The 19,341-nt window shown below is 42.4% G+C and overlaps 1 protein-coding gene across 2 annotated transcripts in view; it reads left to right on the top strand.

Annotated features, from left to right (window-relative positions):
* Positions 1–19,341, top strand: part of fkbp15a (FKBP prolyl isomerase family member 15a) — a 115,952-nt gene that overhangs the window by 36,381 nt on the left and 60,230 nt on the right. For both annotated transcript variants that reach the window (XM_068012751.1, XM_068012752.1), the window contains 5 exons: positions 5,081–5,224; positions 5,802–5,944; positions 15,582–15,630; positions 16,160–16,276; positions 19,047–19,155. In XM_068012751.1, the coding sequence (XP_067868852.1) occupies positions 5,081–5,224; positions 5,802–5,944; positions 15,582–15,630; positions 16,160–16,276; positions 19,047–19,155 (562 nt within the window). The remainder of the gene's footprint in view (positions 1–5,080; positions 5,225–5,801; positions 5,945–15,581; positions 15,631–16,159; positions 16,277–19,046; positions 19,156–19,341) is intronic.

The raw sequence follows: 19,341 nt of genomic DNA, 5'->3' as shown, positions 1-19,341 counted from the left end.
CTCCCAAAAATCTGCTTGCAGGATCTTGACCTAGGTCATTGCTACCTATATGGACTACGACTGCTGGCTCCCTCCTCAGACTGCTCTGCAGCTGCTCAGTGACAAACCTGATCCTGGCATGACCAAGACGTCACACCACCTTGAATTTACGATTGCAGTCACAAACACCTGTATGTTGCCTTAACTATAGAATCCCCTATTGCTATTGTTTTCCCAATCTTCATTCCTGTCCCCCCACCCTCCCCCCAGACAGCAGAGGCCACCGTAGACTTGGCTCTTGCTGCATTCCCCAGAGGAACCATCACTGTAAGCAGTATTCAGAACTGAATACTGGTTGGAGAGCGAGATGCACTCATGGGTCTCCTGCGCTCCCTTCCTGGACATCCTCGACTGTTTGGCAGTCACCCATTCTCTCTCTGCCTGCGCACACTTAATCTGTAGGGTGACCACGTCCAGAAATGTGCTGTCCACGAAACTCTCAGCATCGCGGATGCACCACAGTGATGCCAGCTGCTGCTCAAGCTCCGAAACCTGGAGCTTGAGCTGCTCCAGCTGACACTTCCTGTGTATGTGGTTGTCCAGGACATGAGAACTGTCTTGGAGCTCCCACATGAAACAGGATATGCTCTCCACGGGACTGAGATGTCCTACCATGCCTCTGTTAGATTAGTGTTGAAGAGGACTTGAGGCTACAAAGGGATATAGATAGATTAAGTCAGTGGGCAAAGATCTGGCAAATGGAGCATAATGTGGGAAAATGTGAAATTGTCCATTTTGGCAGGAAGAATAAAAGAGAAACATATCTAAATGGTGAAGGAGCTCAGATGCAGAGGGATCTGGGTGTCCTCGTGCATGAATCATAAAAGGTTAGTATGCAGTGACAGCAAGCAATTAGGAAAGTTAACAATGTTATCATTTATTGCGAGGGTAATTGATTACAAAAGTAGGAAGGTTATGCTCCAGTTATACAGGGCATTGGTGAGACGACATCTGGAGCGCCAACCTGGCCGCTGTCCCCACTCAACCACTCGCTCCAGGCCTCGAAGCTTTCTCCACCCCCCCCCACCCAAAACAGCCGCTCGCTCCAGACCTCGTACACTGGGTCACTGACCTGAAGCATTACCTCTGCTTCTCTCTCCACAGATGCTGCTAGACATGCTGAGTATTTCCAACATTTCTTGCTTTTATTTCAGATTTCCAGCATCTGCAGTATTTTGCTTTTATTATAGTACTGTGTACAGTATTGGTCTCCTTATTTAAGGAAGGAGGTAAATGCGTTGGAAGTAATTCAGAGAAGGTCTACTAGACTAATATCTGGAGCAAAGTGACTCCTGACAACGCAGTCCAAGCTGCGTACATGAGCAAACTAAAGCCTGGCTCAGGTATAAAATTAAAATCTGACCCGGGCCCAACATGACCACAGCCAACCCGAACCTGACCTGACCCCGAGCTCCTTAATTTTATTTCGCGCCCGACCGAAATCCCCTTCATCTGTTCCGGCAGCAGGCTCTTGCTGCAGCTGGAGTGTGGGGAATCATGGGTAAGCCTGATCCCGTGACTTCCTGGAAGCAGTGTCCAGCCTGACCCGACCTGAGCCCGAATGCTGGAGTCGGAATTTCGACCCAATCTGAACCCGACACATGTAGTCGTGTTCGGGTTGGGTAGCCAGGCTTTAGTGCGAAAGGTCTCCTGCTCTCAGTGAGATGCTGCACATGTGCAGCCCACGTTTTGCCAGGGCTAATTAGCGCATGCTTGGGAAAATGTCATCAGCTACTCGCTGCCCTCTCCTGCTCCCCCCCCACCCCCCCACCACTCAGCAACACTCTCCCGCCCCACCTGCCTCCTCCCCACTCTGCCACTCGTTCCAGGCCTCGACGCTTTCTCCCCTGTTCCCCACCGGCCGCTTGCCCTCTTTCCCCCCCCCCCAGCTACTTAATCCAGACCTCAGCACTGCTCCCCCACTCCCCTCAGCCAATTGTTCCCCGCTCCTCGCTGCTTCCCTCCATCCCCCCCCACCCACCCCACCATGCAGCCGCTAGCTCTAGGCCGCACCGCTTCCCTCCTCTTGGCCACCCGCTCCTACGTCGTCCTGTCACACTTCGTGGTCGAGGGGCAGGGAAGGAGGGGAGCAGTGGCGAGGTCTGGAGCAAGCGGCTGGTTGGGGGGTGGGGTGGGAGGCGAGGCTGTAGCAAGTGTGAATTTATGGATTGGGAGATTGCGGAATGGAGGCAGGGTGGGCAGAAATTCAGAGTTATTTCCTCCATGAACTTCGCAGAGTAAATGTTGATTTTACCGTCCTATAGAAAGTTGCTTTTCATTGCAAATTTCAATGGCTGTATAGTACCAGAGATAATCGGTTTTTGTCAAAAAAAAACAAAACAGTTGAACAGAAGGCATCCAAGAAATGATGGAAAAGAATCAGTAGCAGGAGGGAGTGGGGGACTGTTGGGGGTGGGATGGATGCGGCAATGGCAACCTTTGAGGGGATTTTTGGGTTGATAAATTGAGCAGTGCCATCTTTAATCCTGGCAGCTACATGAACATCGCAGACAGTGACGTTTCAGTGGAAGAGGCTGCATTTGTGCATGTGCTAGTACTGCGCCACTTAGTGGTTGCGTTGTCAGCAAACGCAGCCTATCTGGAATGGGCGGGTTGTCTTATGAGGAAAGATTGGCCAGGCTAGGCTTGTATCCGATGAAGTTTAGAAGAGTAAGAGGCAATTTGATTGAAACCTATAAGATTCTGAGGAGTCTTGACAGGGTGGATTTGGAAAGGATGTTTCCTATAGGAGAATCTGGAGCTGGGGGTCACTGTTTAAAAATAACGGGTTGCCCATTTAAGACAGAGATGAGGAGAGATGAGGGCGGCGCAGTGGCTAGCGCCGCAGCCTCACAGCTTCAGCGACCTGGGTTCGGTTCTGGGTACTTCCTGTGCGGAGTTTGCAAGTTCTCCCTGTAACCGCGTGGGTTTTCTCCGGATACTCCGGTTTCTTACCACATGCCAAAGACTTGCGGGTTGATAGGTAAATTGGCCATTGTAAAAATTGTCCCTAGTGTAGGTAGGTGATAGGAGAATTGAGGGAAAGGTGGGGATGTGAGAGGGAAAATGGGATTAATGTAATGAGTGGTTGATGGTCGGCGCGGACTCGTTGGGTCGAAGGGCCTGTTTCGGTGCTGTATCTCTCTATGACTAAATTTTTTCTCTGAGGGTCGTGAGTCTTTGGAACTCTTCCTCAAAAGGTGGTGGAAGCAGAGTCTTTGAATGTTTGTTTCTAAGAGAGAGGTAGATTCTTGATAAGCAAGGGGGTGAAAGGTTATAGGGGGTAGGCGGGGATGTGGAGTTGACTTTACAATCAGATCGGCCACGATCTTATTGAATGGCAAAGTAGGCTCGAGGGGCCAAGTGGCCGCCAACTTCTAATTCGTATGTTCGTATTAATTGACTTAAATAAACTTAAGACTGAATAACCACTCACCAGCTACTCAAATCAGCTACTTCCATTGTACTGACATCTGTTTATTTTATAGGGAGTTAACATTAAATGTTTAACCTGAGAAAGGTAGGCCCAGGCGTCTGTGGACAGGACGAGATGTGGGTGGACGGGCTCAGTTTTGGGGGATGGTGGTGGGGCATGGGTATGAAGGGATTTGATACAGTTGTGGGATTGTGAAAGCAGACTGTAATCTTAGTAAGCACATAAAGCAATGAAAGTGCATTGTAAAGTAGTAGCCTCTTGCCCATATACTGGATCAAGTTGCAATTTTGAATATTGTTAGGGTGTCTTGTAACAAGTGCAGAGTAGTGTTTTTTGTCATCCTCCAGTTTTTCTTATCTCTAAATGTTGGCAGGGCACTGTCCAACCTGGCAGGTGCCTCCCTCACGTTGTTCTTGGTGTAGAAAGCGTATTTTTCCATCGCTGCTGCTGTTGGGGGACCTTGACTGCCAGATTCTGTGTGCATTGTCTGATTTTTTTTTTTTGTTCCCTTTGACTTCATGGATCTAGAAGGAATTCCCACTCTGAATATAGTCTCACCTCGCATTCAGTTACTTGGCATGTCCCTTTTGTCTTTTTTGCGGCTTAAGGTATGACTTTTGCTACCACCCAATCTTGGGGCCTCGAATTGAATGACTTTTTGAAGTAGCTTTGGGTGGAAACTGTCTGGGCCCAGATACTTGTCTGTTTTCAATCCCAGTCGTTTATCTAGTACAATTTTCTTGTTTGTGTATTAATGTTGGTATCTTTTGTCCCGAAACTAATTTCTAGCTTTAGTGTTATGACCAATGAAGATTAAAGCAAAAATGATGATTGGAAATCCTGCCACGGACTTTGCTCGTGTTGTAACTCAGTCTAACTTCAATGTCTCACTTCCTCCTCGCTTTCTTTTTCTTGGCCTACTTCTACAAGCCTTTAGCTGGTACCCAGGATGCCATCTTTATTTTTCCCATCTTATTTTCTTGGCCTCCTTTCTGTTGCTTTCTGTTAGCCTCCCAGTCCTCATTTTTGCCATGTTCCTCCACCATTGCATAAGCTACCTTTTAAGAGGACTGTACTTGTTTGGTAATCCACGAGTTACCTTCTTGATTGGATTCCAATTTTGGTGATGGTTTGTCCCATTCTTCTTGTCAAAATCTTCCTCATCCCTTCAAGGTTAGTCTCATTTAAACCCAAAGCCTTGGTTTGTGATGCTTCCTTTTCCCCCACCACCCACGCCCCTTTGAAACCTGATAACTAATTCAGTTCGTATTATGGTCATTATTCTAAGATGCTCCCTTTTCATTCTCTGGATGTGGGCCCCATTGGCAAGGCTGGTATTTATTGCCCATTCTTCAATAGCAAACCACCCCATTCTACGTCACATAGAGGGCAATTATAAGTCTTCAACCATATTGTTGGAGTAGCATATAGGCTAGACCAGGTGTGGGCGGCTGTTTTCCCTCCCTTAAGGACATTGGTGAACATGTTGGGTTTTTAACGACAATCCAATAGCTTCATGGTTACTTTTACTGATACCAGCTCCTTATTTTCACATTAATTTATTGTAAATTTTTTGCTTAGCTTTGAAACTGCTGTATTTTGCAGGGCTGGGAGGTTGGGATGTTGGGAATGAAGAAAAATGGGAAGAGACTGTTGATCGTACCTCCAAGTTTGGCATATGGATCACAGGGAATACCGAACCGTGTTCCGCCTGATGCCACGCTTGTTTTTGAAGTGGAGGTTAAAAGGGTGAGTACCAGCTAAGGTGGGTAACCGGACAGTCGGATAACTGGGGGCTTGAAATAGGGTTTTAACGCCTCTTTGGGGTGAGACTAAATCATGTCCAAGCTATCTTGGGAATGCAGAGTCTGAATGTCTTTCCCTTCACCCTGGTTGGGTCATCTTTCATGGAATTAACACCAACTTTGGCGACCTGCCATTGAGATTTCAGTTGAAGAAGATTGTGTTAATGGAACAGTTCAGATTGAAGCGTGAGCAATAGATAGTATGGAGCAATAGTGTAATGGTGAGTATGGGGTGGGTGCATATACATTGATACAGAAGGGGTTTTCTTGAAAACTAGTGTTGTGGCTTATTTTGGGTATAGTGTGGCCTGTCTCTAAGAATTTCATTTTATATATCCTTACATTTCAGGGGCAGCTGAAATGTCAGCTTCTTGTTGCATACTTGTACTGATGACTGACTGAACACTGATTTTGACTGTCATGGCTTTCCCAGTTAATTAAGTCGAGGGCAGGGGCAGGAGGTGTTGTTTGGATATTTGTGTACCATGAGTTTCACTTCAGTACTCTCCTCTCTCTCATAGGTAAAATTTGCAAAAGAATCTGGGTTTGACAAGCAGAGTATCGGCTCACGTGATTCGATTGCCTCTTCACCAGCCCCCAGCATAGAAAGCCTGGCCATGGAAACTTCAATCCCAGCGCCAGTGTCTGTGCCTCCAAAGCCTGGGTATGAAAGGTGTAGCATGTTGCTAGCTCCCAGCTTTTTCTATGCCACTGACTTAGTTTTCCTATTAATAATTTGACTAACATGTTCTATAGTATAGATAGAGTTATACTCTTTATCTTGAGTCTGGGGGTACCTTTTTGACCCCTTGCTGCACCTGGCTGTGTGAGAAAGGACACTTCACAAAATGTTAGGATTCAGGCTCATGTGCTTTTCAAATGTTTTCCTTTGGCAACCCTAACTTCTGAAAGCTTCCACAAAGAAAACTGTTCTTTTGGGGTTTCTGTACCCGTGATTTCATGCAGTCTAAAAGCTTGATTGTATGTAATTTATCTTTTTTTCATCCCCTCTCCCTTTCTGTCAATGCAAAGAGGACAGAAGTACAGATGTTCTGAAACTGGGCCACCCCAGCCTGATCTCTGCTGCTCGTGGGCACAATAAGAGCTTGTGGCAGCTGGGTTGGGGGGCATGTGATGTCACACCAGGTCAGGATTATTATTACTAAATAGCTGCCTTGTTACCAGAAATCAATGAGTTGCTGCATTATTCATGTTTTATAGTTTACAGGGTATAGAATTATTACAGAACTTCTGACTTGACGATTGAAGTCCAGCGGCTGGCTAGAATTTACCTTGCGTGGTTGCTAAGTGAAGTGCTTTATCTTGGGACTCCTTGTGGCATTAAGAAAGTGAAAGTCTCCTCTGCCTGCGCTTTTTCCTCTTGGGGTGGTTGGAAATGGCATGGTTTGAGCTGTCATTCTGCACTCAAACAGCTCACGTGTCCCTATTTCAATGCTGTCACACAAGAGCGATTATGCAAATTATGGACAAAATCTGTAGAATTATAAAAGCTGAATCCATTTTTTTTTAAAAAATGGACCTTCTTAAAAAAAAAAAAGTGAAGAATGACTGCTGAAGCAAAAAGGGCTTGGCCTTTGTATATTGTTACAACCAAGGCTGGAGGAGTACACTGTCTTTCTCTAGTTCCACTTCTCTATGGGTCACAGCATCTATTTAAATGTTTACCTAGTTACCGATATGGCCAATTATGTACTCTTTTTATTTCAGAATAAAATCCACCAACCAGGTTTCTTTTAAAGAATAAAATTATTCATTTATTATAAAACAAGACAGTCAGTAAAGATTCACACACAGACTGAGCTATGAAAGTTCCCTTCTAAATTAGCCCAACACACACATGCACCAGTTAGAGAAAAAATAAAATTTTCACTGCAGAGTTCTCTTTACAAAAATGACGCACAAAAAAAAAACTTTGGTCAAATACTTGTTAATTGTTGAAGGAAAAGAAGATGATATGGAATGATATCAGTTGTCCCTTTTATTCTGGCGTCCCAAATATGCATAGGCGGCTGTCGCTGGGATCTTTGGAGCAGTTCTCTTCAGGCAATGTTGAGGATTAATCTGACAGGCCTTCCAGGAGAAATGTGGCATCAGGGGTTTCAGCTATCACACTGGGTTCTCAGAGGTGGAAAAAGGATGAGCTGATTGCTTCTGTTAGCAGGCTTACCCCCAAATGACTGAAAACAATATCCAAAACAAAACCAACTCTTGACCACCATAAATCGTGATATGTCACTTCTCTGTAAACAACTCCCCCTATTCACCATTCTCCTGCTGTTTATTTAGCTTAAGACATGTGACATCCGGTAAGAGTTGTTTTTAAACAAAATCTCAAGGCCTTCCAGTGACCTTTGTTTAAAAAAAAAAATCCCAAAGTCCAGCATCTATGAAATCTCTTCAGTCTTTCAAATGAATCCATTTTCACAATTTTAAACGAGTCCTCAAAAATACTATAAAATGGAAGCGCTTTCATTAAAATATTCAAACTGTCTGACAGGGAGAAAGGAAAATCTTCAAAGCTATGAGGTGTCAATTGCAGAATTGAATGTCTTCTGAAGCAAAGAAGGTGTGAAGTAGCCATGGCTCCATTGTGCAATCACTATGTGGTGATAGGCTTTGTTAATGTTCCATTTATATCCAAAAGAGCCTTGTTTCTCGATGTTCATTAAAAAAAAACCACCAAGACTGTTTTTTTCGTTTTTTTTTTAATTTGAGTATCCCCTTAAATTTAAAATAAATTCCCTTTTGAGTTCTTGAAATAACCACTCATATCAATTTAATTTTGATAATCGATTCCAATGTCTTATGCCCAGGCTTGGTGGTATTGTATGGTGTTTTACATTAAAGACTTGTCTCACCTTCTCAAGTACTTTGTCTCGGAAGATAACAAACAACAAATGTGTTTGAAAAGGGAAAGCCTTTAATCTAAATTGTGACCATGCGGTGACATTTGATGTCTGCAGATACGTTCTGAAATTCTTAAAGCTGCTGGATCTCTTGCTGTGGCATCAGTTCTCATGTGGTTCTGCCACTGAGCCAATTGAGTTAATTTGTCCAATTATATCTGTCAATTTAGGAATTTAAAATTTTATAATGCCCAATATATAAATTTTACTCTCAGCAATGCAACAATTGTGTGGTGAATTAAATGGAAAATCAACAGCTGCTGTGGGGTTAATTTCTTTGCTTGTCTCCATTCCCTGATGCGTAAAGTTTTTGAAAAGAAAATTCTGATTGAAAAAGAACTGAACTCCATTATAAATGTTTTTTACCCCAATTCTTTTTGGTATCCTTAGGCTTTTAAAACAACAAAAATAATTAACATCGTCAACTTGAAAGGAAAACATCTCCATCAGGGAAGAAAGCAATTTAGATTAAACCTCCATTGTTTCCAAACATTTTAACATCTTTTGTCAGAGGTTTCTAATCCAAGGATTTTTATTTGATATAATCATGATGATTCCAAAGTCCAAATCATAGCAATCAACATTTAAAGTTCTAAACTGCCAATTAGATTAGATTAGAGATACAGCACTGAAACAGGCCCTTCGGCCCACCGAGTCTGTGCCGAACATCAACCACCCATTTATACTAATCCTACACTAATCCCATATTCCTACCAAACATCCCCACCTGTCCCTACCTACCTATACTAGTGACAATTTATAATGGCCAATTTACCTATCAACCTGCAAGTCTTTTGGCTTGTGGGAGGAAACCGGAGCACCCGGAGAAAACCCACGCAGACACAGGGAGAACTTGCAAACTCCACACAGGCAAATGTTATACGAACGAGCCTTATATCTGGAATTAAAGACTCTCTCAAAACTTGACATGATTTCTTGGAAGTTTATTGTGGCCGCTAATGAAATTCCAGTTTTCCCAATTTAACAGGTCAGTTAATCCTAATTCAAACTTAATTCAGACTTCTTAACTATACAGAACAGAATAGCACATGCTTTTTTTAAAAAAAGAAAAGGTAAATTATGTAATTTTCTTGTTCTTCAGGCGCCTTTTCAAATGACTAATAAAATCAAAAAAACTAAAGAAAACGTTATTTAACATTCTTACAACAAGACTTAACACCAGCCTCTTAAACAAACTTTAAACAGACAGAATCTTTCCCATAATAAAAACAAAGTGCTGGAAAAACTCAGCAGGTCTGGCAGCATCTGTGGAGAGAGAAGCAGAGTCAACGTTTCATTCAGGTCAGTGACCCTTCTTCAGAACTGACAGATATAATAAATGTAAAAGATTTTAAGCAAGTAAAGCAGGGCAAGAGATAACAAATGAGAAGGTATTGATAGGACAGGTTCACAGAATAGCTGACCAGGAGGTCATAGAGCAAAGGCAAACAATATGTTCATGGTATGCTGAAAGACAAAGCACTAGTACAGGGAGGTTGTTACTGGACTGAAAGCTGAACAGCCACAAGCACAAACATGAAAAAAACAGTGGGTAGGCGTAGTAGAAACAAACTAAAATAAAATAAACGCAAAAAGTAAAAGGAAAAAAATACTAAAGATAAAAGTATAATGGGGGGCCCGTCATGCTCTGAAATGATTTGAACTCAATGCTCAGTCCGGCAGGCTGTAGCGTACCTAATCGGTAAATGAGATGCTGTTCCTCGAGCCTGCGTTGGTGTTCACTGGAACACTGCAGCAATCCCAGGACCGAGATGTGAGCACGAGAGCAAGGGGGAGTGTTGAAATGGCAAGCAACCGGAAGCTCGGGGTCATGCTATCGGATTGAGCGGAGGTGTTCCGCAAAGCGGTCACCCAGTCTGCGTTTGGTCTCCCCAATGTAGAGGAGACCACATTGTGAGCAGCGAATACAGTATACTACATTGAAAGAAGTACAAGTAAATCGCTGCTTCTCCTGAAAGGAGTGTTTGGGGCTTTGGATAGTGAGGAGGTAAATGGGCAGGTATTACACCTCCTGCGCTTGCAGGGAAAGGTGCCGTGGGAAGGGGGCGAGGTGGTGGGGGTAATGGAGGAGTGGACCAGGGTGTCGCGGAGAGAACGATCCCTTCGGAATGTTGACAGGGGAAGGTGCCTTTGGTAGTGGCATCACGCTGGAGGTGGCAGAAATGACGGACGATGATCCTTTTGGATATGGAGGCTGATGGGGTGGAAAGTGAGGACAAGGGGAACCCAGTAGTGGTTCTGGGAGGGAGGGTGAGGGTAGAGGTGCGGGAAATGGGCTGGACACGGTTGAGGGCCCTGTCAACCACAGTGAGTGTGGGGGGTGGGGGGGATCCTCGGTTGAGGAAAAAGGAAGACATCATTCCTGTAATCTCCTTTTATTTATCCATTCTTTCCCGTAAACCAATATCCAAATCCTGACGTTTGCTACTTAAAAACAGTCAGTAAGACATGTCTTTAATTTAAACTGCAAAAAAGCAATAGCAGATTTTAAACTTTGGTCCAATTAAAGCAGTGTTTTCAAACTTCAAATTTGATTTCTGCCAGGCATCTTCAGGCCTTCAAGGCTGAAGCTTATCTCTTACAAAATTGTTCATTGCCTTTTCACAGTTGCAAAACCAACTTTTTAAATAAAAATAAAAAAATACAGCATTTTTAATTTAAAATGTAATTCAACTTTTAGATCCCATTTCTGGGTACACGATCCCAAATTGAAATGAACACACTCAACAATCACATTCACACTTTCTTAATTCCAAACAACTTAGAAAAATTTATTCCTGTAATTGGTTATGAATTCAAAGTACCAAAAATCTCTGTTAAATTCCCTGGTCTGAGCCCAAGGAACACACAGGTTCAATTAGTTCACAATCAAAATATGACTCTGAAATATAGCAATAATAGAACAAGTAACAGACTCATGTTTTCAACATTAAAGCCAGATTACAAAGAGTTAATGACCATTCTACAGAACACAAGCTACAGATAAGGACATTCATTTGTGGAAGCTTCCAACATTCACACATTCAAACAAAAGACGCAGTAACTTTATTTTACTCACTTTAAATTTCACTAAATGCATCTTGTTTAAGTTGTCCCTCTTTCCTCAATCTGAAAACTCTCACCTTCCCACTCCAGCTCTCCAATCTACATTCCAACCACCCTCCTCGTAGGAGGCTGGGACAGTGCCTCCCTCCATTACTGCAGACACACTTGCCTGTTGTCTCCCTAATTTTCCCTGCAATTCGTAAATTTGAAGGTGGCAGAGAGAGTGATCTACTCATCACTTCTCTGAGTGCCCCCCAGCATCTGCCAAATCTCTTCTTAAACACTCATTCCCCTCCTCCTGTTTCAACGGACTTTTATTTTCCTGAGTGTCAATCACGGCTGTGCCAGCGTTCAGGTTAGCAACATATTGCCATTGTAGCACAGCTCCAAATCTTGAACCTGTTGGTTCAGTCGCTCAACCTCTTATCTTTCTGAGTGGTTGTCTCTTGGATCTGCTGAATACAAAAAAAACAGAAGGTTTTTTGCCTGTTCTATCTTCAACATCTTCTGGCCTATCTTAACTTGAATGGACTCTCTAACCTCTTTGTATTTCTGCTCGAAGAGCCGTATAACATCTTTAGACAACATGATTTTATTTATTCTCTTTATATATTCTTGTATAAGTGCCTTTGGATCACTGTGGGTTCGTTAAGGTCTCTACACTCCCCAATAGGGTTTATCCTCCCAAGACATGTGTTGGCCAGACTGGCGAACTCGAGATCCTTCCTCTCCCAAAATGAGTTCACAACGCGCCAAGTCCCATCTGGCTCGCCAGAATGTGGGATTTGTTAAGATATGGGTGTTTTATACCCCCTTCTGAGGTGGGAACAGACTTAGCAGCACAAAGCTTATGAGTAGACTTTATTGAGTTTAAGTTTTCAGTTAAACCATAGTCTCAAACTCAGGCAGTAATTAACAGTTTAACCCAGATACTACCCTTTGAGACTGGACGGCAGAGCGCACAACTCTTTCGCTTGCAGCTTTTGGTCTTCAAGTTTTCCTTGTCGGTCACTCTCTCTTCTCTTGTTCGAAAATTCTCTGCCGTACAGTATCAAAGACAGGACTTCTTTTATCCTGGCAGCTCTCCAGTTAACCCTCCCTCTCCCAATCAGTGATTAGTCTTGTATTAAAGGATGCCTTTCTTAGCCAACCAAGAATCATTTTGTGATGGTTGCGAACCTTTTGGATTTGCACAAGTAGTACCCCTTTGTGTTGACTACTTTATCTCAATGCTTTTACATTTCGAGGTTCCTTCTGTCGTTACAAGGCAAATTACACAGAAGCTGATTTCACTGTCTGCTCTCAAGGTCTCACCCTTGTACTGCAAGTAAGCATTTTAAAACGACATCTCCCAGGATCCCTCTGCCTTGACATCTTGTCTATACTGTGCCCTATTCCTAAGTTTTTCTACTTTAACCATACTAAAAAGAAGGCTAATAAAGCTAAATGTTAGTTTATGATAGCTGGCTTTTAACAATTAGTACGCTGGTTAGTAACTTTTAGTAACCTAATAATCTTACAAGGGACACCAAAAGAAAAAGGCAGCATCTGGAGGGGGAAGGGGGGTGGTTGTGTGTGTGTGTGAATTGATTTTCTGTTTAAAACCTACAACAAAACCTGTTGCTGTCTGTTTATTTGACAAATAAAATACAAAGGGATTAAACCCTAATAGCAAAACACTTGCTGTGGTCAGGTGGGCGTTGAACAGTGGGAACCAGCTAAACTTCACCATGTGGCTGTAACAGTGCAGTTGTCCAGAAACGGCACCTGCTTTTAGTTTGGATGATAAGTTAACAGAGGATGGTTTGTTTGTTATTTACTTAGATTCCAAACACTCATCGCTGGTTTGGGTTTGACAATGCAAAATGGTGACTTGACTTTATGCAAAAACAGTGTGGAAGCTGATGGCTGTCTTTACGGTGCGCATCATTATTGGATATTCTACCCCGAATATTGCTTTCTGTCTTACCCTGGTGTAAGGTTCTATGGACAGCAGCAAGTACTGCAGTACTTCATCGGAATGTCAGTTTCACGTGAGCTGAGATGATTGGCATTCTAACTGAGCCCAATCCTATCCTCATCACCCCACACACAGCTTTCCAATTGGAGCCATTTGGTAGCAAAAGGAAATGGGAACCTTTACTGACTATCCCTCCATATTGAAGGGTACTGCAGTAAGTTGTGCTGTCCAGATTCTAGTCAGCTAACTCTGCACAGACCAGGGTTTGAAACTGGAGTTTTCCAAGTCTGTTCAAAAGAATTTTGGGCTTGGACTAGATACTGTTCTAGCATCACCAATCTCACAGAAGTAGACCTCAACTTCTTTATGACCAGGGTTTTGCCCATACTGTTAAATATTAAAGTCATGTGATAGCATGGTGGAGTGGTGAGGGAGAGGTGTAACATTGAAACACTTTGGGACACTATGGATTCTATGTGCTTGCAGTTACCCCCACCTATATTGCTCCTAGCTTCCAATAGATGGACTAATGGCTTTTATGATGAGCATGATTGTAAACCAAGAGCTTATTTATATTAGAAATATTGTTTTAACTGTTACATTTATGGTGAATTCTAACCTATTTTGCAACACTCCTCAGACATGGAAAGTAATAGAGCATAAATACACTCTTTTGACCAGTAATTTCTCAGAATATAGTCGGTAGTAGGTTAAAGGAGAGAACTTTCTCTGTATCTGAGCCTTTGCTGGTGCAGACTGTCTCTGTGGAATACCTTTTGTTTCTTAGTTGGAACAGAAGGCAGACGTGACCTCTAACCCCCATTTAGGGTTGGTTACCTGAGCTGTCAACAAGACTTTCAACGATTACTTGGGTTTGGGCTTCCTGCTAGCTGATTCGCTTCTAAACTGGCATAATTGCAGCCATTCTAACATACCATGTGTGAATGTTATATTATAAATGTTGGAGTGCGTTGACAATTTCCCCACTGTCTCCAAACTGACATGATAAGACTTCGTCATTCGCTGATCTCCTTTCGGACAGCGCAAATACATATTTAAATCCCCCATTAGTCTTGGGTGACTCCAGTTGCTTAACTGTTTGTCAATTTAAAAAAAAAAAAGTTGGACTCTTCAATACTGATACTGGCTTTGTGTCAAAAAAAAATATTGTACCTTAAACCAAAAAATCTCTCCAGTTCAAATCATTGAACATCCCAAAATGTCTTTTTGACTGGGCATTTGCCCAGGGGTTTTGGAGGTGGCTGATGATCACTCATCTTTTTGATGTAAACAGGTTGAAGTTTAGTGTTTTTCCTGCTTTGCAATGAGCTTCAAACTTTTCAACCAAGAAGCTAGCAATAGCTTTATTAAATGAGTTAATTACATTTCAAATGTAATATTTTTATTTGACAGTGTGGAGCAGAGTTTGATGAATGGGCACCCAGTTCTGATTTTTGGGGTTTACCCAGCTTGAAATCTGGGAATAGCAGCATATTACTGGACGAGTAATTCAGAGACCTGGACTAATGCTGTAGGGGCATGAATTTAAATCCCAACCTGGCAGCTGGGGAATTTAAATTCAGTTCATTAAATAAATTTGGAATAAAAAGCTTGTATCAGTAATGGCAACCATTTAACTACAGGATTGCCGTAAAAACCCATCTGGTTCGCTAAAGTCTTTCAAGGAAGGAAATCTGATGTCCTTGCCTAGTCTGGCCTATGTGTGACTCCAGACCCACAACAATGTGGATGTTTCTTAACTGCCCTCTGAAATGGTCTTGCAAGCCACTCGGTTGTCAAGAAAATAAGTCGCCACCACCTTCTCAAAGACAAATAGGGAGAGTAATAAATGCTGCTCTTGGCAGCAAGGCCCACATCCTGTGATTAATTTAAAAAAAAACAATTGTTCTTGGTTCAAACCACGAGTATTTAATGTTTTTCGCCAGAAACCTGTGTTGGAGATGATTAGTGCAATGAAATGCTTGATTTGACAGTGCTATAGTTTAGCACCTCTGCTAGGATGCAGTGGCTTAGCTGTTTGGCCTGTACTTTGTGTCCTCCATACCCATGTCTGATGTTGAATAGAGTCCCATAAGGATTGTCTGCCTCAGTGTATAACTTCTCTTGGCTGCACACCCCAGCCTCTGTTTTGCATGCATTTGGTAAAATCGTAGTGGGGTTTTTTTGAGACTTAGCATGAATTTCTGTACCTAACATCCCAGCTCTCCGTCTGGTTTATTTGGGAAAGGAGATTTTTGGATGTTTTTGGAATTCAGTCAGGGTAAGGGGCTCATCTTTAAAAAGCTGTTAATAAACCTGATTACATTCCTATTTTTCATGCTTTTCAGGGAGCATGTTGTACGGGCCAAGTCCAATTCACTAAGTGATATGTTGGCAGTAAGTATGAATTCTGCTTGCAGTTGTTGAACTGTGACCTCTGCCTGCTATTCAGTTTTCTTTTGCTTTTTCCTTTTGGCCATTGAGATTCTCTTGCCCTCTCATTTGCTTTTATTTCCTGTCAGATTCCTTATTTGGAAAAGCAAGCAGGCAACTAGTTCCTGGTCTCTGTTACAGTTGATCATCAGTAATGTGTGGAAGAGATGCACCCAGCTCTAATTCTTCCCCTGTGGCCTTTTTGTAATATAACATGACTGAAAATGGGAACTTGGCACATGGAGAGTTGTAGATGTGAATGTATGATCAACTGCTTCATAGTGCAGGACTTTGATATGCTGCAGTGTTTATGAAGCTTAAAGACTTTGAGGCCCACCCATGCCACTTTTATAATTACAGTAACAAATTGAACTCTATCCTTCAGCTCTCAACTATTGCGTCCACTCCCTGAAATAGAGGGGAATTCAGTGAGTTAACATTTCCTTGCTTTTTTTAAATATAGTTATAGGCAATTATTCTCCCTTTTTTCTAGAATCCAGACACCACTAAAGCCAAATTGATTTCTCGAATGGCGAAGATGGGCCAACCAATGCCATTTCTCACAGGAGCCCTCTCTGCACAGCCTGACTCCAGTGACTCGGAGTTTGAGGTAAAAAAAAAAATGAGCAAGGCCCACACTTTTATTTTGCTATGTATAGTTCTCTGTACGGTAGTGTTGAAATTGATCTACTTTCTGCATTGAGTTAATTTTGTTCTGTTTAGTTGTAAGCCCAAAATGAGTAAGGGCCCACCTGATGTACTGCAGCAAATGCCATTCTTAACCACTTAGGAATTTGTAAAACTAATCTAATTGAGGATTGAATAGTTCTCTTTTGTGTATGTTATTGGAATTTAGGTGGTATCCTAAATAGTGGGAGTGGGCACCTAGATGAGATTACTGTTCCCTTGTATCTGCTCTATTATGCAATTCATGGTTTTATTACTGTTTTTCCTGAGGGATTAACAACTCTGATATGTTCACGACAGTTTATCATTTACACCTGATTATCATAAATAAAACAGATGCACAGCAATTTATACATGATTTAAATTAATGGTTAACTGTGAGGACTTCAATGAAAGTATCAACACATTCCACTAACCCTCTGTCCTAAACTCTGAAAGACGAGACCAGCTACACAAAAGCAAATGTGGATCATTGAACAACATTTTTTTTTTATATACTAAGGCATCTCTTCGGATGTTGTTCATGGTAAATGGGATGATGTTTTAGCAAATAGTGTACAATATTCTATGAAGGTGGAGCTATGTCTTTTTTTTAAGGCCATAAATGCAAATTCAAGTCACTGAGTTTAATTGTTCTGTGGTCAGGGAACTTTGCAAATTGTAAATTTTGGTTTCAGGTCAGAAGCACCCAATGTTCAATAACTGGCATTCCCCCAAGCTTTTTAACATGGTTTTGCATATGTGACAAAGTTTGATAGATTGTCATAAGGCTTCTTTTTCTAGCTAAAGACTGGGATGCTGAAGCCATCATCTACACCCTTCGCCACAAGCTCCACACTCTTAGCACCAATTCCATCTCTCCCCAGGTGCTGTCTCAGGCTCAGTTTGTTCACAACCGTGGTGTTCTATTTGGCCGCCCTGCTAAGTTTCCAACCTCATCTCTCCATCACAAAGTCTGCCTACTACCATCTCGATCGCTCACCTCCACGCATACCTCAGCCCATCTGTTGCTGCAACCCTCACCTTCTATCCTCTGGACTCTATTTCAGTGCTCTCCTGGTTGGTCTCCATGCTCCACCCTTAAATTTCATGCTAAACTCTGCTGCCGAAGTACTACCCTGCATCAAGTCCCACTCGCCTATCACCCCTGTCCTCCTTGTCTTTCAGTCCACTAATGTTTCATTTAAAATTCTTCTTGTGTTTAAAACCCTTTTATGGCCTTGACCTTCACAGTGTCTGCAATCTCCTCCAACCCTACAACCACCATCCCACTCTCCCCATGCCAGACTCTCTGACTGACTGACCTCTTGCCTGGCGTGCACCCCTCAGTTCTTTTCCCCATGTCTAGTAGCCATGCTTTTAGTCACCAAGGTCACTCACTCTCTGAAATTCTTTGTCTAAATACTTATGCTTCTTCGCCTCCCTCTTTTTGAAGACCCTTTTTTAGCCCTCTGACTAAACTTTTGTTCACCCTTCCTATAAGCCCCTATTTGGCTTCGTGTTTCATTTTTTGGTTATGCCTCTGAAGTGCAATTCTACATTTTAAAGGTGCTAAATAAATTCAAGTTGTATGGAATACTTGATCCCAGGTGATTAGAACACAAGAACACATTAAATAGGAGCAGAGGTCGACCATTTGGCCCATTGAGCCTGCTCCGCCATTCAGTATGATCATGGCTGATCTTGGGCTTCAGTTCCACTTTCCTGCCCGCTCCCTGTATCCCTTGATTCCCAGTGAGACCAAAAATCTATCTATCCCAGCCTTAAATGTATTCAATGATGGAGCATCCACAACCCTTGGGTAGAAAATTCCAAAGATTCACTACCCCATGAGCGTCGTAATTTCTCCTCATCTCAGTCCTGAATAATTGACCCCTTACGCTGAGACTGTGTTCCCATGTTCTAGATTCCCAGACCAGTGGGAACAATCTCTCAGCTTCTACCCTATCAAACTCTTTCAGAATCTTGTATGTCTCAAGTAGATCGCCTCTCATTCTTCTAAACTCCAGAGACTATAGGCCCAATTTACTCGTCCTCTCAACATCCCAGGGACCAGTTTAGTAAATCTTCACTGCACTGCCTCCAGTGCAAATATATCCTTTCTTAAATGTGGAGACCAAAACTGCACACAGTATTCCAGGTATGTTCCTGGACAGTTTTAGTAAGACTTCTTTATTCCTGTACTCCAATCCCCTTGCAACAAAGGCCAACATGACATTTGCCTTCCTAATAGCCTGCTGCACCTGCATGTTAACTTTGTGCATTCCTTGTACGAGTACCCCCAAGTCTGTCTGAACATCAACACCTACCAGTTTCACACCTTTTTAAAACAAAATTCTGCTTTTCTATTTTTACAATATGAACAACTTCACACTTCCCTACATTATACTCCATTTTCCATCTTGTTGCCAACTCACTTAACCTGTCTCTATCTCTTTGCAGCCCAATTTGAAAACTTAGAATCAAAATCCTTATTTTATCCAATTACAAAAAATTATTTAAGATGTAAGGAGGTCCCAATTCGTTCATCTTTTCAACCTGTATCTTCATGCATCAGATGTCATCTTCGCACTTCATACTTTGGGGAATAATGAGTTGTTGTGGACTGGTTCAGGTGATTATGGTTGAGCATTTATTCTTGTTTAGATGACCATCATCCGCAATCTGCTGAATGTTCTGTATCAATCTCGCAGGATCATTCGTTGCGGGGAGCCCCATTTGCTGCACCTTCACCTGTCCCATCATCAGTTCAGCACACTGCACATCCTGTTCATAATCTGCCTCCACAGCAGCCACCACCAGGTAAGACTTCTGCTCAGTTAGCTTTGACCCTCTCATTGCCCGTTCACTTTCATATTTCATCATGATTTGAAGTTTTGATGTATATCCATGTAGGGTTAATTTCAATTGGGACATATACAAATCTTATTTGGTTCAAATGTCCTTGGGATTCACTTGGCATCTTTGTTTGTTGTAAAGTTACCATTG

This window comes from Heterodontus francisci, chromosome 32 (genome assembly GCF_036365525.1).
Source record: "Heterodontus francisci isolate sHetFra1 chromosome 32, sHetFra1.hap1, whole genome shotgun sequence".
Lineage (NCBI taxonomy): Eukaryota > Metazoa > Chordata > Chondrichthyes > Heterodontiformes > Heterodontidae > Heterodontus > Heterodontus francisci.
The sequence above is the reverse complement of the archived record's forward strand: the minus strand, read 5'-3'. Positions and strand labels throughout refer to the sequence as shown.